The sequence below is a fragment of the Psammomys obesus genome, unplaced genomic scaffold (assembly GCF_907164565.1).
Source record: "Psammomys obesus unplaced genomic scaffold, mPsaObe1.curated_primary_1811, whole genome shotgun sequence".
Taxonomy (NCBI): Eukaryota; Metazoa; Chordata; class Mammalia; order Rodentia; family Muridae; genus Psammomys; species Psammomys obesus.
The window spans coordinates 2,997,840-3,025,473 of NW_026585580.1; the positions used below are offsets into that span (position 1 = coordinate 2,997,840).

General features: G+C 41.1%; 1 protein-coding gene across 1 annotated transcript in view; it reads left to right on the plus strand.

Moving 5' to 3' along the window:
* The window catches only part of Col9a1 (collagen type IX alpha 1 chain), an 83,033-nt gene that overhangs the window by 34,117 nt on the left and 21,282 nt on the right, over window positions 1-27,634 (plus strand). Inside the window, exons 17-32 of the mRNA XM_055608108.1 lie at window positions 392-448; window positions 1,732-1,785; window positions 6,768-6,821; window positions 8,396-8,449; window positions 11,412-11,465; window positions 14,086-14,139; window positions 14,277-14,330; window positions 14,462-14,515; window positions 14,943-14,996; window positions 16,022-16,066; window positions 16,999-17,052; window positions 17,146-17,199; window positions 25,068-25,121; window positions 25,720-25,791; window positions 26,427-26,462; window positions 27,103-27,147. Coding sequence (XP_055464083.1) covers window positions 392-448; window positions 1,732-1,785; window positions 6,768-6,821; window positions 8,396-8,449; window positions 11,412-11,465; window positions 14,086-14,139; window positions 14,277-14,330; window positions 14,462-14,515; window positions 14,943-14,996; window positions 16,022-16,066; window positions 16,999-17,052; window positions 17,146-17,199; window positions 25,068-25,121; window positions 25,720-25,791; window positions 26,427-26,462; window positions 27,103-27,147 — 849 coding nt within the window. The remainder of the gene's footprint in view (window positions 1-391; window positions 449-1,731; window positions 1,786-6,767; window positions 6,822-8,395; window positions 8,450-11,411; window positions 11,466-14,085; window positions 14,140-14,276; window positions 14,331-14,461; window positions 14,516-14,942; window positions 14,997-16,021; window positions 16,067-16,998; window positions 17,053-17,145; window positions 17,200-25,067; window positions 25,122-25,719; window positions 25,792-26,426; window positions 26,463-27,102; window positions 27,148-27,634) is intronic.

Consider the following 27,634-nt stretch of genomic DNA (forward strand, 5'->3'; position numbering starts at 1 on the left):
CACATGGTGAAAAGGCTGAGACCTCAGGATGGGGCTACTTCAATGGAGAAGGAAGAAACCAGACAAGGCCATGGTACAACCCACTGTCCTCAGAATTGTATTTCTTTTATTAAATCAGGAATAAATATGATAAAATATTAACATGTAACATGCAGACGATGAGCACATGGCAGGGTATCTATTGAATTCTCTGAAACTTTCCGTATTTTTAACAAAAACAAAGGAAAGAAACATTCAGAGTTATTTAATGATTGTTACTGCCTGAGGGTTTTATAGCTGGACTCCTTGAAAAACATTCCATCTTGTCACACTTGGAAAAAAAAAAAAAAACTTCATCTTGCACAAAATTGGTGCTCTAGTTTACCTCTCTCTCTCTCTCCTTCTCTCTCAGTGCCCCAATTCCTGCCCACCAGGTCGTTCTGGATATCCAGGAATACCAGGCATGAGGGTAAGAATGATTCTGTTATTCGAGCTTCAGGAGTGTTACATGCAGAGAAAGGGGGGAGCATTTAACCGCCGGCTGGGACGGACTAGTGAAGTGTGCCTTTGCTCTCTGTCTGTGGTACACTAGTGTCCCTGCTGGGTCCCAACTGAGGTGTGCGTTCTTAGCTATAGAACGTCTGTAGTTCAGGGAAATGCCCACAGCGTACACCGGGCCAGGAAACTTGAACATGAAATCCAGGGCCGGGCGTTTGCCTTCTGTGGGGAGAAAAACAGTGCTGAGGATGTGGAAGGAGACTGCATATATACTTTGTGTATATGTGAATTTGAGAATACGTTGGTTAAAAAAAAAAAAAATAGGAGAACTGTGTAGAACAGATTTTCCTGAAGGTGTTTTTCTTCCACTCTGCCATTATGATTCTTTAAAATAGTCTATTCAGAAAAAAAAAATGCTGGGGATATGTTGCTTTTCCCACCGTTCTTTGAGTGTAAAGTGATTCTGAGAAATGTCAGACCCTGCTCTGTTCTCATCTGGAAGGCCTGGAGGCGAAAGGCATGCATTTTTTCCATAGGGTTTTCTCTAATTGCAGTTTGGTGGGTTCTCTGCCTGTAGGAGGTTTACGCCTGCGCTATAATCTTGTTTTTCCAAAAGACCAGGGAGAGGTGAAAGTTCCAGCCGCCCTGATTTGGGAACTTTGTCTCCCAGTTTGCTTGGGAGACACTGCGCAGGTGCACCACTGCCTAGGTGTGGTGGGCTTTTGCCTTTCCCTTTTTGCACTTCCTACTGAGGAAGGAAGAGACTCTACAGCTGAGAAGTTAATCGTGGGCCAGCCCTTCCTCTACCCCCAGGAAGGACTTGGCTATAGGGTAGGCAGGAAGAGATTTCAAGAGAGCAAGGGGGTAGTTGGGTCAACTTCTGAAAGGGCGAAGGTATCTGTGCTGAAGAAGACTGAAAGCTTTTAACCGAAGCCTGGGGAGGAAGCTGGGGAAACCCGGAGAGAAGGCAGGTACCACTGCAGCCTGTCGCCTCGCTGGGTGGCAGAGCAGTTGCTGATCTAGAAGGATATTTTTACCTAAACTTATGCTTATCATAAAAATCAGTCACATGGTGTACATTGTGTCATTAGAACTACCAAGGTTGTGTGTTGAATTTTGTGACATAATCTTTCTCATAGTATTTTAACACAGATTTAGGGAGGCAGAACAACTTTATGAGCCTTCTGGCCGGCCACTTTCGGCTTCAATCCCAGAGCAGCTTCCTTTATTCGTGTGTATTTTCACATTTGTTAGGGCCATAAAGGGGCGAAAGGAGAAATTGGTGAACCAGGAAGACAAGGACACAAGGTAAGGAAAATAAGCTTTTTGTGGGTGAATTGTGACTGAGAGCTAGAGATTATTTTCGCTACAAGGAATAGGAAAGTATGATATTTTATTTCTTTGGCAAGGAAATGCGTGGTGTATTTGAAGGATAGTATTCTAAGCTGTTCAGTTATTGAAACAACAAAGAAAGCACCAGGAATTTTCCCTCATTGCCCCCAAATTGACTACATTCTCTTTCCATTTCAAATTTATCATATTTAGAATTTTTTTTTTTAAATCGAGACTGATGACAGTCAAACATAATGTCACTAGTTGTTTTACATCCCCAAGGTTTACAATAATTGTAAAGTTTTTACAAATGGTCTTAAAGGAAAAAAAAAAATACAAGATTTGGTAGCTAATTGGCTTAGAGTCCTCTTCCCACGGTCTGAACGAATTTGTCTGTTTATTTCTGATCTCATCTCACTGTAACTTAGGTTTGAAGTGGCTGGAGGTTGGTCATCCTGTGTTATTATCCGGATAGAATTATGGAATCTTTATTGCAATGGGATTGGTACACCCAAGGCCGAGACTTACTTAAAGCAAGGCGACTTGGTTGACATTTCTTCATCTTATACATATCTAATAATTTTAATTCCTGTGTAGTAGATTCTTTCTCTTAGTAAATTTTATAGTACTTTGAAAATCACACCACTCTTACTAGTGCAGGGCTGCTAACCTGTTGACTGTGTCTGTTCATATCATTACTAGGTTGTAGTAAAATATGGGCCCTTTTCTTCCACAGTAATAAGCTGGAAAGGCAACTTATTATTATTATTTTTTGAGTAAAGTATCTTTGAGTATTAACATCCTTGAACTCCTCATCCCAAATCAGTCTGTTGAATAACCTACTTGTATGATCAGGATAAATAGGCCAATTTTCTGTGCCCTATTAACATTTGCAAATTATATTAAGTCTTTTACTACAAAGGCTGAGAATAGTAAAGGTATTTTATTTATCTGAATGAAATAGCTGTGCTTCTGATGTCAGACTAGAGGGAAATAGAAAAAGGGACTGTCCTGTTTCCTTGAAGGCCTATTCATGCACTGAATCTTAAAATTTATAAGTTTGAAAATTCAACTAATATTTATCAAGAACCTGCTATGTGCTATGGTTTATCCAAAGTTCTGAAAGTTCAAAAGTAAGCAAAATGAATGCTCAATCACAAGGGATTGTTTACATTAACCATGGCATATGAATATACGAGAACACTGGCTAACCACAAAACCAGGCAAGCAAGCACATTAAGTTATACCCAGAGCTGTTTGTGAGCTCTGTAATAAAGCAGAGAGTGGGCAATGCTTCGATCCATTTCTCCTTGTTCTGTTGACCCCTTTCCTCTGGAAAGCCATCTCTACTTTATCCCACAGGACTTAGGGCTAGAGCTGTTAATCAGGGTGTTTCTCCCTATGTCCACCAAACTGCTATTTCTGGTGACCACAGATTAGCTATATGGCACCCAAAATAATTTGTTTTTTGGTCTTCAGTGGAAAACTTGGATTTTTTTGCATGTTAGGCAGTTGGAAAATGTCTGCATGATGTTGAATATTCCTTTAGTTCATGTGACATTTTTGTACCACCCTCAAGTTCAAGTGATGTCTTTCAAAACTGGTGTAAAGAGGTAGGATGATACTAGGCCGTTGAGGATGGAGACCTGAAAAGACTGAGCCTGAACTGACAGCAGCATGGTGAAGAAGAGTCTGCTGGTCTCCAGTTCCCACGTGGATCCACAGTCTGGCTTTGAACGTATCCTATTAATTAACTAATGAAGATTTAAAAACATGTGTATGGAAAAAGAGGGTGATAGAAAGAACTGGAGGGGATACGGACTCCACAAGGAGACCAACAGAGCCAAAATACCTGGGCCCAGGGGGTCCTGCAGAAACCAATACTCCAACTAAGGACCATGCATGGTGAGGACCTAGACCCTCTGTTCAATGGAAGCCCATTGGCTGCTCAGTTTCCAAGTGGGTTCCCTAGTAAGGGGTACGGGTGCTGTCTCTGACATGAACTCAGTGTCAGGCTCTCTGATCACCTCCTCCTGGGGGCTGGTGTGCAGCCTTGCCAGGAAACAGAGGAAGATGATCCAACCAGCCTTGATGAGACCTGATAGGCTAGGGTCAGATAGAAGGGGAGGAAGTTCTCCCCTATCAGGGGACTAGGGAAAGGGCATAGAGGGAGAAGAGGGAGAGTTGGTGGAACTGGGAGGGAACAAGGGATGGGGCTGCAGTGGGGATACAAAGTGAATAAATTGTAATAAATAAATATATAAATAAAATTAAATTTAAAAAGAAAAACAAACAGACAAACAAAAAACATGTCTATGAATACAAGACTCACTAGTGAAATCCTAATAACAAAACTATGGTCTGGCACCATCTTACTACAGTTCAGTCAGTATCCATTCAAAAGTCTTTCAGTAAAATTATGATAAATAGCTTCTCCAAAAGTTGTCATTTAAAATTTGTGATTATTGATTAGTTGTATGCTTTTCATCTGCAAGAGAAATGTTTAATTCAAACATATTACTCCAAGTTTTATGGAAAAATCTATGAGAAATATGCCATGCCCTGATAAGGAAATCTGCAGGGTACTATCAATCATTGCTGTTTGTGGAGCAACTCGAAAGCTGTGCGAGAAAAACAAGTAGCATTTTAATTACACTCATGCGGTGCTGGAGAGATGGTGAGAGAGTTAAGAACACTCGCTGCTCTTACAGAGAGGACCCTGGTTCAGTTCCCAGCATCCACATGGCAGTTCCTGGCCTACAGGCAAAATACGCATACATATTAAATAAAAGCAAATCTTTGATAGTATTCACCTAATGGTTATCTGCTCTTTGAGCTAGCTTTTAGCATGGGACTGCCTCTTTTTGCTGTCCATCGTAAGTTCTGGTAGAATGCAATGCCAATTATACTAAACCCAGAAAGGGTTATTATAATTCACTTAAAAATCACATTCCAGGGCCTGTGAGATAGCTCAGTGGGTAAAGGTACTTGCCTACATTAGTTTGATGCCCAGAATTCCTGTGCCGGCAGGAGAGAACCAAATCCTGTAAGCTGTTCTTTGGCCTCTGCAGATGCACGTGGTTTGCACATGGCCTCTCTGAATAAATAAATGTAAAAAAAAATTAAGTGTAATTCATTGAAACACAATCAATTTTTTTGCACTAAATGCCTAAATGTTCTCTACTAACACTGCTGTTAAATTTTCTGGGTGTACTTCATTTTTATTGTACACAAAAAACCCCCTGTAAACATGAGGTATACTCTATGGGAATTATAAGTTATCTTACACGTCTATAAATAATATATATTAAATATAATATAAAATTATAGGAAAAAATGAGCCAATAAAATATATAACTCAATAATTAAATGATAGAGTTGATTTTAATATCTAACGTAAGAATTTTTTCTCATGAATAATCTTACAATGAAAGATACTATATCACAGAAATGTAAAGTGGTATATTTAATGCTTTCTCAGTTGATAGCTTTGGCTTTCTGTAATAGCAGAAGCTGGGCTCCTCTGTCTCTTTTGTGATGCTGGATGTTTGAACTCAGTGCTTTGGCGTGCCCAACAAGTGCTCTGCCATGGGGCCGTATCCTCAGCCTAGGAAGCAAGTTTCTTTATAGAACGCTCTAACAAATTTTAAGGCATATCAGAGTTTTTAAAGCAGCAAAAAGTCCAAATGACAAGTATATAATATGAAAGAAGATCCCAAAGACAGCAGAAAACAATAGGCAAACCACTTTGCCTAGGCAAACTTCAGCGGTTTTCAAACCTACTGTAAAGAAAATAACATGACTTTATTCATAGAAAGGAAAAAGGTTTTCCTAAGTAGAGGCGTATACTGACTTCTATGATAAAGCACTCTAATGCAGTTTAACATAAAACAAACGGTGTTCGGTGAAGAAACTCCCCCAAACTCTGTTGTAAAATGTGTGTGTGTGTCTGCACGTGTATGCATGTGTCTGTGGTGTGCATGCACATAGGCACACACACCTGTTTAAACACGTGGAGGCCACACGAGCACTTGGGTGTCCTGTTTCATCAGTCTCTGCTTATCCTCTTGACACAAGGCTTCTCAGTGAACCTGGAACGAAGCTAGCAGCCAGCAAGCTTCAAAGACCCTCCTGCCCTGCCCACCCCTGGAGCTGTAGGCTGTAGGGACATGTGCAAGGCCACAAGCAGCTTTCGTATGTAGGTCCTGGGGACCCAAACTCAGGTTTTCATGTTGGTAATGTGGCATCTCACAGCAGAAGAGCAGAGTGAAAACAGAGCTTTTGGGCCGAGGCATATTTTCCAGCCTACCTAGAGAGAATTTGTCACGTAACACATGACATTGACATAAGTGCCTGATCACCAAAGCCAAGATATTTTAACCAAAAAATAAGTTACTGATAAATATTTTTCATAAAAAATTAAGCTATGGAATGATTCAAAGGAAATATAAATGAATACTCATATTTTTAATGGTAAAATGGCCTTTCCATGAGTGACCTTATATATCACCCATATATATATTATATATATATATCCTATGAAAGAATTGATTTGAATGCATCAAAATTGTATATGGTATGAAATTATGATAAGAAAATCCATAATGTAAATTATAACATAATATTTTTTCAGAGAAGTTTTCATTAGGTGGTTATGAACCCTGAAACATGTACCTACAATCTAAATACACAACCTTGTCTCATCTCTGCCTTCTCATCTTCCTTCTCTTTAGAAAACTTTGTAAGGGCAGCTTCTAAGTAATCTGTTTGGGGTGTCTTTTGGGGCACTTCTGCATTTCCTGAATATCATGCAAGTAACATGGGGTACCTGTATAACTGAACAGGACACAGTAGAACAATGTCAGAGGCACTTAAAGTATACTGAGCAAGTCCTAGCCTGTTCCTATCCTCATTTTCTATAGTAAAATTTACAGTGATTTCTCTCTGTCACTCCTTAGGGTGAAGAAGGTGATCAAGGAGAACTGGGAGAAGTTGGAGCTCAAGGACCTCCAGTAAGTTTATTTTTAGTGTTTACCCAGGATAAGTAAATCTTTTAAATGAATCTCTTTTGACACTCGGATTAATAGCATTACATTATAGGCACTATGTCTTGTCTGTGCTCCCAGCCAGCCAGCAGTAGGCAATCACTACTTTTTCAAAACAAGAAATAGTCCCCATTGTACCTTCAAGACTTCTGGTATTATTTTTTTAACTGAAAAGTTCTATGTGGAATTATATGTAGATTCTGGGGCTTCATAACCTGAAAGCAAACGGCGGACCCAAGCGAATGATACGTTTCAATTTCTGCAGTGCCACTTATGTTAGAATAGCTCAGCCTGATAAGGTCACATTTCCCTCGAAAACCTAGATTGTTAATCCAGGCTGGCTCATGTTGCATTTGGGAATTTCAGACCACTTCTGACTGACATACTGAGAACTTTGTGACTGAACTAGATATATGGAGGCTGGTCCTGGAACTGTTCCATCTTTTCCAAGTGTGGAGAGGAAGACTATAACCACCCGAAAGCACCTTTACTTGGCCCAAGTCTAAAATTAGCTACCTTCCAATGGAAGGTACATACACTCACAGCTGTGCTCCACGGAACAGCCAGGTTCCCCCTTTGCCAGGTCGTTTATGGAAGAATCCTCTGCTGTGAGACCAGCTCCATTTCAGTACCGAAAGAGATCTTGAAACCCAGCATGTTCCCTCATGGTTAGGCTTATTCATGCCTGTGCTTGTGATGAGTTCTTACTCATGTCATATAGGAGTTCAAAACACTCTTATCATAAGAACAGCATAATATATACTGGTGACAAGTGGTTGATGGACAGTCAGGCTGTATTTCCAGCACATAAACTTTTGTGGATCTGATGCAACTGCCTTCCTTTGACAGTATACATTTGTAGGCAGCTATTATTTTTTTTTAATTTTTTATTAATTAATTACACTTTATTCATTTTGTATCCCCCCCATAAGCCCCTCCTTCCTCCCCTCCTGATCCCACCGTCCCTCCCCTTTCTGCATGCATGCCCCTCCCCAAGTCCACTGATAGGGGAGGTTCTCCTCTCCTTTCTGGTCTTAGTCTATCAGTTCTCATCAAAAGTGGCTGCATTGTCCTCTACTGTGGCCTGGTAAGGCTGTTCCCCCTTCAGGGGGAGGTGATCAATGAGCAGGCAGCTATTATTTTTAAGGGTTAAGATAGTGTTATCCCTATCAGAGTTTGAAGGGGGTGGAATTCGTATTGTGGGTTCTGCCCATGAATTAAAAAATGTCAAAAACATTGTCTTAGTTGCTTGTATTTACCTTTTTAAATATTTTTTGGCCAGCTATCATTGTGCCATCTCAATTTGCATAGAGTTGTACAAGTCTTTAGAATTTTACCAAAGGGTTTTAAGCATTAGAATTTTATTTGGACTTTTTCTTTTTAAGCCAGAAATGTTTCCTATGTGCTGTCATCATTTCTCAGTGTCTCATTTCATTATGATGACATGCTTCTTCTGGGTCAATGTTTGCCAAAAGTTTTTTAAGAAGTCTGTGCTTCGACTGAAATCGCTTACACCTCCCTCTCTCTTTTCACTTTTCCAGGGAACTCAAGGTCTGAGAGGCATCACGGGCATAGTTGGAGACAAAGGAGAAAAAGTGAGATATCTGTGATAAAGTCATAGTATAAAAGTGATCTCACCCCGGTACCATCATGTTTTAGTTTATGTTTTACGTGTTTTTTTGTGTACTCCATAAAGCATATTTTGTAAATACTTACAATGACAAGAAAAATATGTATAATTATTAACTAGAGGCATTTCCCCCCAAATATTTTTGGTGGGAGTCATGGTGCAGAGTCCATTGGCAACAGAGGAGCACTATTTTAGGTAAATTGGAGTAAGTAGGGGTATAATATTCTAGCTTTGTCGTTATTTGTAGCAAGTACTCATAACACTGACACAACGCTGGCAGAGCTCCTGGTCCAGCAAGGGGAAGACAAGCGAAAGGGAAAGGGAAGGGAAAAACCTCCCAGGATCCTGAGACCATATTAGTTGCTCTGCCTTACAAAGGGGTCATTCAGTTATGGCCACAGGCAGCAGCCTGTCCTTGGCCACTTTCAAAAGTGAGGTTTTCCTGGCTTATTCCTGTGCAAGGCTTCTGCAAGTTCCCAGGACAGTTTGAAGAAGGGCTTACATTCAGCACATTACTTCTTTGGAATGCAGATAAGTAGATAAGCAACTGTCATGCATTCAAGGAAGGCACTTCTGAAGTCAGGCAGGGCACGGAAGCTGCAGCTTAATCATGATATGAGTCTGGGAGGGCCCACGACAGGGCTGACTGCAGAAGGTCATGAGGAAAAAAGAGTAGTTGATGGTGAAGGATGATGCTCGGTGGACAGACTATTCTAAGGAAACAATGGAAACTGTTCGCTGAAACCTCAGCAATATTATTTTTGATGTATGTATCTGTATGTGTGTCTAGTGCTTTTGGACAAAAAAGTCACTATTTCTTAGAAAGTTTATTTTGAAAGCCAGTTCGTGGAATGTGTACAGCTTTTTGCCCATCAACATTTTGGACCCTGGTCTTACTCGCTTCAGAGCCATCTTTGCTATTGTTTCACAGCACAGTGATTTTTAGTTCCAATTAAGTAAGATTTCATTGTTGACACTCAGTATGCGATATTAAACCCCCTCCTGAGAGCTGCACATGCTTATGACTGACAGGCCTCACTTGTCCACTATGTTTCTTCAGTCTCTCTTTTCCCATTTGATCTCTTCTAGATATTTCTCTACCTGCTTTCTTTTTTTCATCTTCTCTAAGATATTTCTTTAAAAAACAAAGCCAATATCTGACATCCCATATATTTTTATACCCTCACCACTTTAAGTAACATTCTGTGTGCACCTCTCATTTATTAAGTAATAAAGTCCCTTTATTTTCAATGCAGCCAACACCCAGGCTATTATTTCCACTGGATTTAACTCACCCCATAAAATAGGTGACCTCTCCTTGAGACCAATTACCATTCTTGATGTGTTCTTTATTTGAGACATTTCTCTATTTGATATTTTTTAAAAATTTTCATTTCTCTTCATTTCTGTCAAATTGCTTTAAAAAAAAAGAGACAGCTTCTCTTGTGAACACAGCCGTGGAGTGGTTACCTAGTAACAGCACTTTGGATTGAGCTCGTGCTGAACTGCAATAAGGGAGAGAGAGAGAGAGAGAGAGAGAGAGAGAGAGAGAGAGCATCAAACCATTTCTATAATGTAAAGGCTGAGGTGTTCTCTCATAATGCCAGGTGAATGATGAATTCAAGGTCCTCTTCAGGTCTTCCAAATCTTTCTTTTTTGGTGAATGGAGAATGCCTCTGCTCTGTTCTAGTTTTTAGAGATCAAAGAATTTCAGGGCTCTGTGGCTTCTTTGCTTCCCCCTGCCCCCCTTTGACTCCCCCTGTGTCTGAACTTTCTATCAAAGCTTTTCTAGTTTTTCATTCTTACTGTAGACAAGGTCCACCTGGTTTTGTTAGACTGACACCTGCCTGATGCTCTGTGACTGCTTTCTGCTTGGTTTTATCACCTCCTCATTTCATCTACTTTATTAGGAGACCATCCATCCATTCGAGCCGTCCTTGAGGTTTCTTACTCACTTTGTAATTTCAAACTGGAACTTGCATTTTGTTGAGAATATGTAGTGGTCACAAAACGCACTGTAGCTTTGTTTTTAAAACAAAACAATTTTCTTGATTCTAATGAAGAAATAAGGAGATGGTATCTGTTCTGTCACGAAGTTAGAATCATCATTTCCAGATTATTAGACTTGAAAAAGTTCTAGACTAGTGGTTCTCAATCTGTGGGTCACAACCCCTTTGGGTCAGTTTGTAACAATGGAAATAAATCCTGGATATCAGATATTTACATTATGATTTGTAACAGTAACAAAATTACAGTTATGAAGCAACAACAAAATAATTTTATGGCTGGGTATCACCACAACACTAGGAACTGTATTAAAGGGTCGCAGCATGAAGTGAATATCAATCCAGGAGTAGGAATGTCTATATTCCTCTAATGGTCTAACAGTTCACTCTTCTGAATCACGTAGTAATGTGATTTACTTGTATTCTATATCAGGGGTGGAGTGGTGGCTTCTAGGGTCGTAGACATCCTTCTCACATCTGTGGCACTGCAGAGTCCAGTGAAGCTATCCCTAAATTCACAGTCTGCTTGAGGTTCTCAGCCCTGCAGCATTAATGAATTCTCATAGATATCCTGAGACCTTTGGAAGTTGACTGCTAACTCTTGTTCAACAGATCTGTGAAGTCCTCTGAATGAGTCACAGCAGTTGAGAATAGAGCCATTGCTAACTTACAATATCCAGAGCGTTATCAAAGGTCGTCCTAAGTGCTGTTAACATGATGAGCAATACACACTAGTGTTTTCATGTCTGAAGTGTGTAATGATTTACTCCTCAGTGTTCATTCGCAAACACTCAATCACGAATGTAGCACGCATGAAAACCTAGTATCTTCTTTTATTTTGGCTGCCGTACTTTAGAAAGATGATGATGTCCAGAAACATGAATGACTAATGCAAGTTTCATTTCGTTATCTTGTTTTCAGGGTGCTCGGGGATTTGATGGAGAGCCTGGACCTCAGGGCATCCCAGGTGCAGCTGTAAGTAGTTCTTTCACAGGCACACATGCAAACATCAACTGATCCTTTTATTTTAAAGCAACGGTACTTCCCCCTCCCCCTTATATCTCCTCCCATCTCCTCTGCTACCCTCTCCTTCCCTCCTCCTCCCCTCGTTCCCTCTCCTTTATTCTGATATATCATCTGTAGCCCTGGCTAGCCTTAGGCTTGCAGTGATCTTCTGGTCTCAGCCTCCCAAATGCTGGGATTACAGATGAACACTACCACACTCAACCAAAACAAACATTTCTAAGACTTTCCCTTGGATTTAAATAAATATATTGCTGTCTATACACACAGTAACTATTTCCCTGGATTTCTTAGGGGATATGCCCCATGGTTATCCATGTTTATGTTTTGGTGGCTAGAGTACTTTGATTGACAGCGGCGACCAGGCGACCATGTTTTCAGTTCCTGGGCAGTTCTAGCTTTTCCTCCTTGATGGTTTCTGATCTCATTGTTCCACGTTTTGGCCACCATGTATGCACGCGCTGTTATTTAGATGGCCTCATACTGTTTTGAGGGCACACAGATTAAAAAAAATATTATGACTCACGTGTGCTACAAAAATTACACAACCAAAATAGGATTTCTCTCCTATCAGTGATGGGCTAGAAGACCTAATGCTTGACTTGTGATAGAGGTACTCCACAAGAGGAAGATTGTCCTGGGAAGCCGTGAGAAAGGAAGCTAAGTGCAGGGGCTGCTGTTGGTGGTGATGGTTATCGGTGTTGTCACAGGGCTGTCGCTGCCTGCAGCAAAGGTGTGTTTGGAGAAGATGAGACTCAGCAGATCAAGTAGACACGAGTTATAGGTGACGTCTCACACTACGCTGAGCAGTCTGAACTGAGAAAGAGCAACCGAGAGCCAGCTAATGCTGGGAGCAAACAATTCCATTTTAAGAAAGACATCGACTTACCTAATGCCACACATGGCATGGATCATTGGTTGGGTGGTTAATTTTTTTAATTTTTATATTAATTACAGTTTATTCACTTTGTTTCCCAGCTGTAGCCCCCTTCCTCATTCCCTCCCAAACTCACCCTCTCTCCCTCATCTCCTCCCATGCCCCTCTCCAAGTTCACTGATGGGAAGGTCCTCCTCCCCTTCCATCTGACCCTAGCTTATCAGATCTCATCAGGAGTGGCTGCATTGTCCTCCTCTGTGGCCTGGTAAGGTTGCTCCCCCTCAGAGAGAGGTGATCAAAGAGCCAGCCACTGAGTTCATGTCAGAGACAGTCCCTGTTCTCCTTACTAGGGAACCCACTTGGATACTAAGATGCCATGGGCTACATCTATGTTATATCCATGAATGGTCCTTGGTTGGAGTATTAGTCTCAGAAAAGACCCCTATGCCCAGATTTTTTGGTTCTGTTGATCTCCTGTCCTCTACAGGTCTTACTATCTCCCTGTTCTTTCATAAGATTACTTACACTCTGCCCTAAGTTTGGTTAGGAGTCTTAGCATCTGTTTTGATACACTGCTGGGTAGAGTCTTTCAGAGGCCTTCTGTGGTAGGTTCCTGTCTTGTTCCCTGTTTTCTCCTTCTCCCAATGTCTATCCCATATGTCTTTCTGAGTGAGGATTGATCATCTTACCCAGGGTCCTCCTTCTTGCTTAGCTTCTTTAGGTATACAGATTTTAGTATGTTTATCCTATATTATATGTCTAGTATCCACTTATAAGTGAGTATATACTGTGTGTGTATTTCTGCTTCTGAGATATCACACTCAGGATGATCTTTTCTAGGTCCCACCATTTGCCTGCAAATTTTGCTGATTTCCTTGTTTTTAATTTCTGAGTAGTATTCCATTGTATAAATGTGCCACAATTTCTGTATTCATTCCTCTGTTGAAGGACATCTGGCTTGTTTCCAGGTTCTGGCTAATATGAATAGAGCTGCTACAAACATGGTTGAACAGATGTCCTTGTTGTGTACATGTTTGAGCATATTTTGTGTATATGCCTAGAAGTGGTATAGCTGGATCTTGGGAAAGCTCTATTTCTAATTGTCTGAGAAAGCACCAGATCAATTTCTGAAGTGGTTGTACAAGTTTATGTTCCCACCAGCAGTGGTGGAGGGTTCCCAGTTCTCCACATTCTCTCCAGCATGTGTTGTCACTTGAGTTTTTGATCTTAGCCATTCTGATGGGTGTAAGGTGAAATCTTAGGGTCATTTTGATTTGCATTTCCCTGATGGCTAAGGATGTTGAACGCTTCATTAAGTGTTTTTCTGCTGTTCTATATTCCTCTACTGAGAATTCTCTGTTTGAAGTGAGCATTTGTGATAGGTCAAAGTTACAGAGAACAATAGTTGCTAATAGCAGCTGCAGAGATGGCTTAGTGGGTGAGAACACTGGTTCATTCCCAGCATCCACATGGCAGCTCACAACCATCTTTAACACCAGTTCTAGGTGGCCTGATACCAGCCTCTGGCCCCTCAGACACGAGGCACACAAGTGGCACATAGACAAACATAGGCAAAACATCCATAGACATTAAAAAATTATTCAGTAATATTCAATGAGGATGATGTTTTCTAACCTCAAAACACCCCCAGGTAAGTAACTTTTGCTCACACTGAGAACTTCTGCTCTTGTACAGGGTGATCAAGGACAGCGAGGGCCTCCAGGAGAAGCAGGTCCTAAGGGAGACAGAGTGAGTAACAAATTAGTCTTCTTCCCTGCAAAACACCCTGCTTTCCCGAGATATCTGTCGGTTCTGTGTATTTGGCATGGCCTATGCATCGCAATCATTGACAAGGCCTTGTTTCTTCTTCTTTCTCTGCCCTACAGGGCCCTCAAGGTTCCCGGGGACTTCCTGGATCTCCTGGGCCAAAAGGAGACACGGTATGTCTCGAGCTGTTGCTGGCAAATATAGTTCCCAGGGTGTTTACTGACCGGCGGTGGAGCTTCAGGAAACGACCTAGAGAAGAATGTGACTGCCTCTATGACACAGTGTGCTCTTTGTGTGTCCTTAGGGCTTGCCAGGTGTAGACGGTCGAGACGGAATACCTGGGATGCCTGGAACAAAGGTAGCTGTGTGGTTGAGTTTTCGAGTGAATGAGATCTCTCTGCCCTGGACAGCTAGCTATGCTTGGCATTTCCATTATGACATTACCAGGACATTTGCTTAGACAGCGCTGCCATTTTCTTCTCTCTCTCTTTCACTTTTGAAATGAAGTGTCAGCTGCAAAATTTTTATTAAAACAGTCTACTTATTTGCTTGCCTTAGGAACTCAGTAAAATAGCCCCATTGATGAAAGTAGGCTGAAGGAAATTTTATGTTTGAATGTGTGCCCTCTGTCCTACCCACTACTGATCCTGAGCTAAGTAATTTAAAAGTGCGCCCAAGGTTAGCTGCTGGAAAACTGTTTTACCTAAGGTGGCTGCACTCTGCTTTCTTAGAAGAACACATCAGTTCATAAAGGAATCATTGTGTGATTAAGAATTTGCTTTCAGGGTGAAGCAGGGAAGCCTGGACCTCCCGGTGATGTGGGATTGCAGGGTTTACCGGTACGTGCTAAACTTTGTTTTTTTTTTTTTTTTTTACATGTTCGTGTTTTATGTACATGATTGAAAAAGATGGATTTGGAAGGAGAGGTACATTATGTGATTTGTTAAGTTCTGAGAAAAATTTGTTGCTTTTAATTTTAGTTTTTTTTTTATTTTAATGTTTACATTTTTAATCCCACCTCCCACCCACCCCGCCGTAATTAGCTGGTCATTTACCCAAGAACCCTAAAAAGAGTACCAAATTCTGCTAATGCACTATTTAATTTTATGGTTTGGGTCCGTCTTCTCTATTATCTTCCTTAAATAGTCCAGAGCAGTGGCCACTGCTCTGTGTCTTGTCTTACTTTTAGCCAGCCTTGGAGTTCTTATTAGCAGGGTTGAGACAGGAGAGTGAAAGAATTCTCAGGGAAAGCATGAGAAAGGTTACCAGTCTTGAGTTATGAGATGGTTTGAAACACTGAAATTGGTATTTCCCTACATTAGTATGGCTGAAAAATTCATATGAAATACATTGTTTGTGTTCTTGAGTCTTTGAAGGCAAATCTTCCCAGTTAACAAAGGATACTTGGTAGTATCAAGTACTGGCTCCCAATCTGTTATGGCATCTGGTACTTTGCAAGCTGCTAGGGGGAGACAAGGACTACCAATACCAAAATGAGCAAAGTGAGGATTTTATTATTCTGTACAAGTGGCAATGTTATGTTCCTATAGCATCTGTCCTGCCCGAAAGATTGTTGCTGTGAGGATGGGGCTGAGTTTTCGCTTGAAAGGGCATTCCAAAAATTAACTTTAGCTTGCAGATTTTCTTTGGGGTTCAGCCTTAACAAGCCAGGTACAGTAACGCACTGTGTTACATGCCATGGGTAGCCCGTTACTGACCGAAATGGGGGTGAAGCAGCACCAGCATCTTCCCACACTGCCTTTGAGGTTGCCACAACCCCGTGGTCTCTTCTTGGATGGTGGGTTTGGCGTTTGATGAATCCTCAGATGAGGCAATTAAACCCAGAATTTGTGCATTCTTTTAGGGCGTACCTGGGATTCCTGGTGCAAAAGGTGTTGCTGGTGAAAAGGTAAAAAACAAATCGCACTTTCAGCTAGTATTTTGCCTTATGCCTTTATGAGTTTATTTCTGTTATAATTTTAATATGCCCAGCCTGGATTTTATTTTATGTTCAACTTCAGGGAGAAATCAGAAAGCAAAAGCTTTAAAGTGGCCACGTGCTAGTCTCCTTCCCAGCTGCAGAAAACTGCTGATGAGACTTTCTTCGTGAAAATATCATTGTTTGCTAGTATAGGACAGAGATATCTTCATGGTTTCTGAGTACTTAAAATAAATTATTTTAAGCTATGAACTATATTATCAAGCAATAGAATGTATGTCATGTTACATTCTATAGGGCATTGATGGACAAGTCATTTGAAACAATTGGTGAATGAATGGAAACAACTAAAGTAATAAAACACAGCTTTTCTTTAGAATAAAATAGGTACTACGTGATAAAGTAGAACTTGAGGCTAGAAGGTGGTCCATTTATGTGGAGCACTTGCCTGAGTTTGGTCCCTAGAGCCCTCATAAAAGGCCAGTAGTATGTGTCCACAGTCCTGGACGGATGCCTTCAACTTGGTGAACAGTCAGCTTAGCCTACATGATGAGTTCCAGGCCAACCTGAGACTCAGTCTCCACAGAAACAGGTCGATAGTGCCTGAGAAATGACACACAAAGCTATACTCTGTACTCCACACACACACAGGGGCATTCTCATGAACACGCGTCATCCATATACATGCATACACATACATATACATGTGCAGAAGTGTGACTATGTGATTGTATGTGCATACACACACAGACATAAGACAGAGATTTTGTATTCTCCCAGATTCTCAGCATGAAGCCAGGAAATTAATGCTATTTGACTAGAAGCGATGCTTGTGTCGGTGAGGCAGGTTAATGACCATGCTCCCTGTCTGAATTACTCTAAATGTTGCCTTTCGTTTTTAGGGTAACACAGGTGCTCCAGGGAAGCCTGGTCAGTTGGGAAGTTCAGGAAAACCAGTAAGGCTGCGTTTAAGCTTTTCTGTCAATTAAGATCGATAGCTCCCAGGAGAGGTTGGTCAACTGTTTCTCTGTCTGCTTTCCTTTCCACAGGGCCAACAAGGGCCTCAGGGAGAGGTCGGGCCTCGAGGACCCAGGGGCCTTCCTGTGAGTACTCTTCTCCCATGTCTCCCCTTTGAGGGCTTCGCTGAGAGTTCCTTGCTTATGACTGCGTCAATGCTTGCTAACATTTGAGCGTGCGCATGGCTATGTGGTCCAGATAGACAGCAAAATGGGGATGCTATTTACATATACACAGCATGTCCTTTCAAAAACTGGTTCAAAAAATGATGTATTAAAAAAAAAGCATAAAGGGCTTTTTATTTTCATCTCAGGTTGGAAATATTTTAGTGTGCTTAAAACCCTTTACTAAGATGCAATTTACATGCTATGTGGATTATCCACTGAATATGCACGACTTATTAATTTTTGGTATGATCAGAGTTATATAGCCATCACCACAATCAATTTCAGGATATTCCCATCACTCACTAAAGAAACCCTGTTTTCACTTTTAGGCACCTTAGCTTACACATCGTTTCAGCTCTAGGTAGCTCAGGTCCCCTTTCCATCCCTATGGCTTTGCTGATTCTGAAAGTTTTATATGAACAGATCTATACAATATGCCTCTGCCACTTGGTATTATAATGCCTCAGCATTCATCTATTCTGTAGCCTGTGCTGGCACTGCATTTCCATTTATTGCCACATAACAGTTGTATGGGTTAATTGCACAGGGAGATCACATTTTTTTCACCAGTACCTCAGGTTGGCTTTTGGATTGTCTCCACTTCTGGTGGTGATGAGTTTGCTGCTATGAGCATTTGTGTTCACACTTTGCTGTGGATGTCTTTTAATTCCCTTGCATATGTACAGACTTAGGGGTGACTGCATTTAAACTCTGACATGCTTTTCTATTTCTTAAGTGTAACTAGATGGACTTATCTATAAGGATGAACTTACCCACTTGTTTTACAGACAACACAGAAATGTGTGTTTTTCTACTAGAAGATACATCTTAATCTTTAGAGAGAAACTGATCAAAAAAAATTTCACACTGTCACTAAAGAGGTGGCTCAGTGGTTAAGAATTCTGGCTATTCCTCTAGAGGACTTGGGTTCGATTCCCCGTACCCAGGTGACAGCCCACAGCTGCCTGTAACTTCTGTCCCAGATCTATCATCCTTTTCTGCCTCCTTGAGTGCTACATAATACACAGACCCCCATACACACAAAATTTTAAAAAACAATCTTAAAAATTCACATCAGGCACTTAAATCTGACTTCACAAACATCTCTCTGGCTTTCATTTTGAGTTCTTAGTTTCAGTTTTCTAAATAATAAAAAACAAGTAAATAACCAAACACTCCAATTGAGGACATCTAAGCAGTTCCAAATATTGTTCTTCTAAAGCCTTTCCTGAGTGTGTGGAATGAAGTTTATTTCTATGCTCGAGAAAGTCAAAGTTGCCAGCTGTCACTTGGCAGTAGAGTGGCGTTTTCTGCTTCTTACAGGTATCTATGCCTGACCTGTGTCAGGTGGTTCTCTAAGGTTTCTCAGCAGCTGAAGAAATTAGGGCCTGCTTCTAGCCTTGCTCTTTATTGAAATTAATCACTCATTAATTTTTTTTTCTTTTAGGCTTGAAGCCTGCGAGTTTCTAAGTAAAATATTTGCCGTGGATTATTGTCCAGGCACTGAGATTAAAGCCAGATCACGTTTTACTGCCTAAGCAGTAAAAATGCTGTATGATAACCCAGGCAGATGTAGAAGTGTTGGGGAATTAGTGTTTAGAGACTGTTTACTATTAAACCCACTTTTTTTTTTGAAGTAGAAAGCTGTGTATGGACATTGAATGGACATTGACTGTGTTTACCAGGAAATGCAGTGACCGCACGCGCATGCACACACACACACACACACACACACACACACACACACACACACACACACTCACGCCACACATAGGGAATGCTTACTGTCACCAGCTGTGCAGGTAGAGCACAGAAGGACACAGGAACAGTAGATTCTCTTAGCTGTGCTTAGTTGGACTAGAGGAAGTTAGCTGGTGGTGGCTTTGGGGTCTGAATTTCAGGTTTTGTTTTTCATATTTCTGTGAGTCTAAATTCTTCCCTTTGTCCCAGTTGCTGAGTCTCAAATCGTCACCCTTCTGCCATCCTATTTCCTGTCTCTTTCAGGGCCCGTTGGCTCTGCCTTCTTTCTGCTTCTTTATATTGACTTTCTTTTTCACTTTTGCTTCTTTTGCTCAGTCTTGACTCAGCACTACCTTCTGATTTCTACCAAGCTGTCCCAAAAGGACAGCACTGATATTTTGATATCTGCTGTTTTCTAGGACTCTTAGTATGTTGCGTGGCGTCTCATGTCCATGACCAAAACCCTAGAATACCCAGGGAGTATTTATAATCACTGGACAAATAAAAGTGCCAAGCACAGTTCCAAAGTCCCTGAGAAATGGTGGTACCTCCAGTCTGCATGCCCCACAATACTGCTCTTCCCAAAGTACAGTTTCCATCCGAATGAAAACCAGAAATAAAAAAGAAACAAAGGACATGGCTGCTGCTAGTTATGGTGGAAGAGGAAGTTTGTTATACATATGTGGGAGACATAGCCAGAGGCAGACACGTCTGGGAGAGTCCAGAGTGGTCATGACCCTAAACCATTCCCAGGAGAGGGTGGAGGGTGGAGAGGGGAAGCATGCATGGCAGCCGGAGGCCAGAGGCACAAAAAGGGAGGGTAACCCAAATGTCTGGCTTATATAGGGAGAGCCTCTGATAGCTTGCCGACAGGCTGGGATCCTCTGTCCTTGTCTTTCTAGTGCTGGCATGACAGGCAGGCTGCCGTACAGTTTGCTAAAGATCTGAATCCTGCTCTTCACACCTGGGACAAGCGCTTTAACCACTGAGAAATCCCCTCAGGCATTTACTTCTCACTTCTGCCGAGATCCACTGCTAAAATCAGGCTTCCTTCGGTGAAGATCACTAACTGCTCTGTCTACTTCTTAGCCCACCTGCTTTTCCACATGTCAGACTTGGTGTTTACTTATCAGGACCTCTTCTCCATTTTTGAGAGCCATCATTCCATGTGGAGTTGTTCTGAATTTCATAACCTTTGACCCCATTGTGTCCCCTGCTGTGACTTGTAGGAGGCCAAGGGATGCCTGATCTATCTCTGTGTCTTCTATATCTCTTTACTTGGGTCCTGCCATAAATTAGTACTCAATGGATGTTTTTTGGAATAAGTTGAATTGGAGTATAATAAGTCCTGCCATACTGCTTTCATTGGTAATAAGTGGCTTCTCACCTGCCACAAATTTTTCAGAAAGAAATGTCATGATATTGTAAGTATAGCTCTGGAGCAAAGTTTTAACACCAGATCATTCTCCTGGAGGGTGTATTTCCTCTTCCATTTATGTCTGTGAGTTCCATTTTCTAGATAGATTCACACATTTCCATCTATGAATGGTGAGTCTGATCAGATTTCCCTGTAAATTTATCTCAAATTGAACTGAGCAGAAGGGAAGAGAATGCATGTCTGATGTATCCTAAATGCATGGCTTTGCAATGAAATTTTGCTGATTTGATAGCAAGAAGGATTAGTTTTGTGTTTTGATTTTTAAAATTTGACCCTCTAGTGATTTCATGGGAATCACTACCACACACGCATAGGCCTTCTCTGTTATACTTTCTCTGCTTGGTTTGTTATTGGTCTGAGCGGCTCTAGATTCAAAGCAGGCACATGGCCTGGCCTCTGATGTGGTTGTACATTTCAGTGGCTCCTAGCCAACCACCCTCCAGGCTTCTCTGAACTTGCCAAGTTTTGGTGTGAGTGGATTATGTTTGCTCTGCCCTTGGTTCTGGCTGAGAATAGTACCCTGCTGATTTTTACCTCCTTCTGAACATAATATGCTCTTATTGTAATTTTCCTGGGACCCTCACTCCATCGCAGCACAACAGCCTCCAGCAGAGAAGTCTCCATGTGGGGACCATATGGTGTGTCGTTGGATATTCTAAACTGCACCCCATCCTGCCCAGCCCTTGGCAATGATGTGTGAAGCTGATATGTGTGATGCTAAGCATTCAGACAGATTTTTTTTCTCTGCTTAGCTATAAGGGAATATTTAAATCCACACAAGATAAATATGACTGTATCATATCACAAAATTGAATCCTTTAAAACATTCTTGTAACAAACCGAAAGTTATTCCCTGAGGTAGAACTTATATGATTTTCTAATTTCATAGGAAAATGAATTGATTAAAAAAAAACAGCCTAGAGAAATCAGAATTGATCTTTTGGTTTAAGTCCCTTTTCTTGTTGGTGCCAGAGAGAGAGACTTAGAATACAGAACAGGCTGAATATAATGGTGTGTGATTTCTCACTTCTAAAATGCAGCTACCATGCACCAAAGATAGTATTTATTCTTCAGCTAGTTAGCATTTGTGGTAATTTTTGGAAACATGTGAAATATGAGAGCCATGACAAATTAGAGTGACGGAATAGAGTCAATTCTCTTGGAAAATAATTCTGGTAACATTAAGTCTAACTAAATTTTCAGATTTTTTGGTGACTTTTATAAATGTCTAATAGTTCTTTTATAAGGGAAGTGGCATCAACTTGAATGATTTGCTGCCTCTGCCTCTCTCTGCATTCATATGCTGGGACTTGTTTGCCAAATTCTCTTGGTAGAAGAGAATTCAGCCATTTTTAAATTTTGGATGTATGAGACTCTGAACTTTAAGCTCTTATCAGAAGTTTAAGCAAAGTTGGTAAAGACATAGACACAAAGCAAAACGAATCCCTGCCTGGGTCTTTGGGATACTGGACGCATAGAATCAGAGGTGAAGAGGGCTGAGTAAAACTAAGGAATGTGGAGCGAAGTGCCGGGAGACACCAACACGGCACAGCTCTGATGGCCTCGGAGGAGTTATCTGCAGCCATAGCTGAGGCAGAGGCTCTGCCTCTTTTCCACGGCCTTAGATGGCTCTTAGGGATGCATTTGCAGATGGTTCTGAAGTTTTCAGCGATGCATGTGGAAACACAGGGACCCTGAGAGAACCAAAGAGCCTTTTAATACACTCTTGCAGGTTAACTGGAAGAATTATGTCTTTGTTCTGGTTCCTTTCGTTTCTCTTGCTATAAATGGACACTCTTATTGTCATGGGGTGTGTAACTATCAGCCACTATGAGGAACGTTCCTGTACCAGCCTCCGTTGCCCACACCCGAGAGTGTGGTGCCTACACGCTGTTGGAGCATGAGGCTTTATCATTTATTTAGAACACTTTCATTTGACAGTGCCTTGCCTACTGTTAGAATGTGTTTAAGCTACATTTTTCTGAGTGGCTATTTATGTCTTGACTACTCATCCTTTTTCATCTGGCATAAAAATCCAGAATTTATATGTGTGTGTGTGTGTGTGTGTGTGTGTGTGCTGTACAGAAGCCACAAAATGGCTATTAGAATCTATGCCCTTAGCACTTTTGTTATAAGCAACTGTTTGGCTACTGTTATAAAAATGAACATGGCATACTTTCCCAATGAGATGACTTCTGCAGAAATAGATAAATTTAGAATTGCTGGGGGCTTGTGACGATGGAGTGCAGAAGAACAAAGAATCTCCCTGTTTGTGCAGTAGCAGAGGAGCATACAACCACACTTCATGGGTCCTTCTCCTGTGTCTATATACACACTGAGTTACCCTGGGAACATCCATCCATACACCAGTGCAGGCTGTGACTCAAACACTTACTTACCACAGGCTTGCCAGTGGTTTAGAAGAACTTGTGAAATAAACGGTAAGAAGCTATGAACGACAGGAGAAAATAAGATTTCGGCCAAAAAAAATAAATTTTTTTTTTCTTTTCCTTCGTGAGATAGTTAATCTTCCCAAGTATAAACCAAAGGGCTTCCCAGTCCTAGTATTTGAATTTATCTATTTGGTTTTTAGAAAAGAGCTATAGTAATCATCCTTAATGTTGATACAGTAGCATACTTCTTGTTTATTTAGGAGTTAGTCCTCGGGACTAAGTGAATACTTGAGTTAGGAACTAAGCTATCTTCTGATATTCATTTCTCCTCATCAGTGAGCACTAGTTTTTAAAATTAAAATCATGTTAGACCAATGTCATTGGGAATCTGCATCCCAGTGCAGCTGAAAATGCATTTGAAAATGCCAGTGGTGTTTGTGTACTGAAAGGAAGCCATCTTGGAAGTCCTAGGCCAAGGTAGTTGAAGCAGAAGCCAGTTTCCCATTAAACTTACTCATTGACAATGACATCTATGTACTTAATCTGTTATTACTGCAAATACTCCACACACCCTATCTTCCTCCTCCTTAATCTGCCACACAACACCCTGATACACACACACACACACACACACACACACACACACACTTCCATTGTCTTCTTGGTTTGTCTTTGTTTAGTGCCTCTGTGAGTTCAACCCGGGTCATTCTGTGTGATGGAGGACTTACCACTGTCTATGCCACTGAAGACAGTATCTCTCTTTTCTCCAGAATTCATCTTAGTCAATGAGCCTCTCCTGTGGTGGGTGTCCAGAAAGAGGGAGCCGATGATAATCTTTGTAGATGGATAGAAACAAAAAGAACCGTTACAGTGGCCACTTTTCACCTAAATTTATATCTTCATGGGGCACTGCCTTGGGCTTACCAAGTTGCTCATGGGATTAAGGACCAATGTATTCTTCCAAATGCTTACCCTGACAGGTTGTTAATATAAAAAATTATTGAAAAGTAGTTAAGAGCATTGAGCTTCAATCACTCATAAATCAAATGAAATGACTATGGTGAAATTTTATCCCACAGCCAGAGACTAATGTGGTAACCTTTAGGGAAAGTGAACGTTCAGAAGGTTTATGGATCTTGACACCTGTTCAACCTAAAGATGAATGAATAACATATAGGCCAGAATAATATAATCTCACTAGGAACATTTAGAAGTACTAATTATTAAAATGGAGCTGTTGCATCATTTTAAAAGGAAACTAACTCATTATTTTGAGCAGTTTTATGATACAGCTTAAAGGGAATGTTTATCTACTAGTAGGATTGTTTATCTACTAGTGTTTCACCAAGTTCCACTCAGTTGAGCACAGCAGTAGCTATACAACAGGCTTTAGATCAAATGCAAACGTGTTGAATTCTCAAGGAAATAAGTAAAAGTTACACATCTCCTCTTCTCAAAAGTTTTTTTTTCTTTAAAGTTTAGGGCTTCAAGTAGAATAGAAATGTGAAGACTTAGATTTCAAATAAAAAAAATTGAAATTGCCCACAAAATAAAATTAGCATTGCTGTTAGCGGATCTTCATAGTGAGTCATACTTTTCAATGTCTGCAATCCTTTGGGACATTTTTAGACCTAGAATGTGAGAAACAAGAAATTTTATCTCAGAAAGTTTATAAATGTCTACCATCTGTGCCTTCTTGAGGTTGCAGTAGTGATTTAAAGGCATGCGTCTCTGTCCTGTGTTTCCTTTTCATGCTTTTCTGAGGTAAGCAAGCATTTGCCAGCTGCTGCTTTAATCATCCATAGACCCAAGAGCTTACACAGACACTGCAGCATTTCCAATGAGTGGGTATGGAATACCCCAAGAACATACCTAAGTGAGGACATTAAATGTGTACATATGAATAGCCATAATGTAAAATAGGATGTGACTTTCATGCTGAAGATTACTAATCGCCATTGCGTGTCCAGGTCGTGGATATTTCCAATGGCCTGGCATCCGGTGAACAGCATGGTTCCATGAACAGTGAGCATGGAGGATGATTAGACTCTGCATCGGATGGCCTGAGCCTTCAGCTGACCTGAAGGGAAAAGATTTTGGCAGTTCCTATATTTTGACAAACACCTGGATGAAATGCTATTGTTTTTTATTATAATCATTAAGCGTTTGACTCTGGCCTGAACAGCCAGCTGACAGCAATTTGTATGTTTTCACAGGGCAGTAGAGGGCCAGTAGGACCAGAAGGGTCCCCAGGCATTCCGGGGAAACTGGTAAGTCATGTTCCCAAGCCCTACGTGTTTGCTTCCTACAAAGCAAATACAGTTTTGCTTTTTGTTTATTTTTAAATGAGAAAGGAGAAAAGAAAATTTGCAGAAGGTCATCCAATTAACCATGTATGTTTTCTGTTGTTGTTGTGGGACTAGGTGAAATTGTAAATATAGAATTTCAAATTTTATCTATGCTACATCCCCCAAGATTGTTTAATCAGTGTGGCTTGTAAAAATGCATTTGAAAACCCACTGAGGCATGAAGTGTTCCATTTGGCATCTGCCTCCTCTTGGCATGGAGGAGAACTGTGGATGAATGCTGGCTTTGGCTTCTTCTGTGGCTCCTGTTTACACAGCAGGAGAAACGACAGCATGCTCCTGGCCTTGACTGAGAGTGCCCACTGTTGCTGAGGCGTGCAGAGGGAATTCAGAGTGGGGTGGAAGGCGGGAGGCGACTGGCCCCTCTTCTACAGGGATGCAGAAGGGAGGAAAACCACACATTAATTTTAGACATGAGTTGATACCTCAGGGCCCTTTCTGGCTTGTCAACTTTGAGCAGCAAGGACAAAGTGACTCTGAAGGTTTTCTGTTTGTCTCTCAGGGATCTCCTGGTAGCCCTGGCCTTCCGGGCCTGCCCGGGCCCCCTGGACTTCCTGGATCGAAAGGCGACAGGGTGAGATACCCAACAGATTTGTTTGTTTGTTTTTTTAATCTGGAATGATGACTCGATCTTTGTTGAGAAATCAAACCTGCTTTGCCCAGTGAAGACTTTCTCTAGCGATTATCATGAAGAAACACAGTGAAAGATGTGTTAAGTTACTGAGAGTTGACATTAAAAAGAAAAGGGGGAGAACCTCCTCTATCAGTGGACTTGGGGAGGGGCATGGGAGGAGATGATGGAGGAAGGGTGGGATTGGGAGCAAATGAGAGAGGGGATAAAAGCTGGGATACAAAGTGAATAAGCTGTAATTAATAAAAATGAACATAGTATAAAAGAAGAAAAGTAACTTCCCAGGAGGAAGAGAAATAAAGGCCGAGAGGACTAAAGGGTTTTTATTAGTTTTATTTAGTTTTTATTTAGTTCTAAAGTTATATTCCCATTAGTGAAAGCGGATGTTTCCATATTACCAGAGATTTGGGGAACAACCATTGATCAGAACAGGTGTCTCCTGGGACTTACTAAGTGGTGGGGAATGCGGAGTCTCTCTTCTATCACACTATGCACCGCCTCATTTGAGGACGTTGGCTCATCTGAAATGATACACACAACTCAAAACACTGAAAAATGTTAACTCTTATTCACTCCAGGGTGTGTTTGGTGAACCAGGTCCTAAGGGTGAACAGGTAAGTGCACCTGTGGTGAATGGTATTGAGCCACTTCACAAAGCGAGGGCTGGCTGGTGTGTGGGTGTCGTGAAATGATGGCAGCTCCCAGCTTTCCTTCGTGTGCTTTGTAGTGAGTGAAAACTACTGTGGAGTTTGGTGTGCAGCCAAACCGTTTTCATATGCGGGGGCTAATGGCTGCTTCCTGTACTGTGCAGTGCCCTTCCTTTGAAGTCTGTAGCCCTGTCTCTCTGGCTTGCCGAATTTTATTCGCGTGACACAGACTTTCAAAGCCGCAAAACAATACATCTTAACTATTTTCTCTTCTATCAAGACCTCAGCAAATACAATGTGCAAATAGAGTCGCCTGTGTTTGGATTCCTCTTTCTATTGTAGGATGCCACTGTCAAAGGTTATCGAATTTGAAAATTGCTAGACGTCATTGTTAATCTAACTAAATGAATCAAACTCAATTAGTAGCTGAAACCTGGCTGCCCCCTGGCTTCTCTAGTCTAGTGTTTTCGCTGTCATAGAATTGAGAGCTGTTGCATAATCCTTTGGGGATTTACGTGCTTATAAATGCTTATCTGTGTTGACTGCTTAAAGTTGAACCATGAATGGAGACCTGAAAAACATGTGACATTTTATCTTAAAATTTTAGGGTGCCTCTGGTGAAGAAGGTGAAGCAGGAGCAAGGGGTGATCTTGTAAGTTTTTTTAAAAAAATTATTTTTGGTTAATATAAAACTTTTAAAATTTTGAGAAAAAAAATATGGTATTTTCTTTCTGACACTGTTCTCATTATCTTCAAGACCAAGCAGGTTTTTTTTATTTTTAACCAGTGATTTCCAGTACTGAAGGCAAGGCCTAGTAAAGCGGATTGGTAGATCTAGCTTTCAACTTCTGGAGAATTTCCATGGAGACAGTTAATTCTTCTGTGGCCTTACATTGAGACATTCAAGTTATTCACATGGTACTACAGTATGCATAGGAGCATAGCCTAATAGGGAAAACAACAATGAAGTCTTTTTATGGTCAGGGATCTTTGGCTCACAAATATGAGGGAGGACCTTTTCTTTACCCTGAAGACATCTGAAGGAATGACCTCCGTGTTTAGAGGGAACTGCTGAGCCTCCAGGAAGTGGGGGAGAGCAGAGCTTGCTGCTAGGTGTGCTGCACCATTGTGATGGCTCT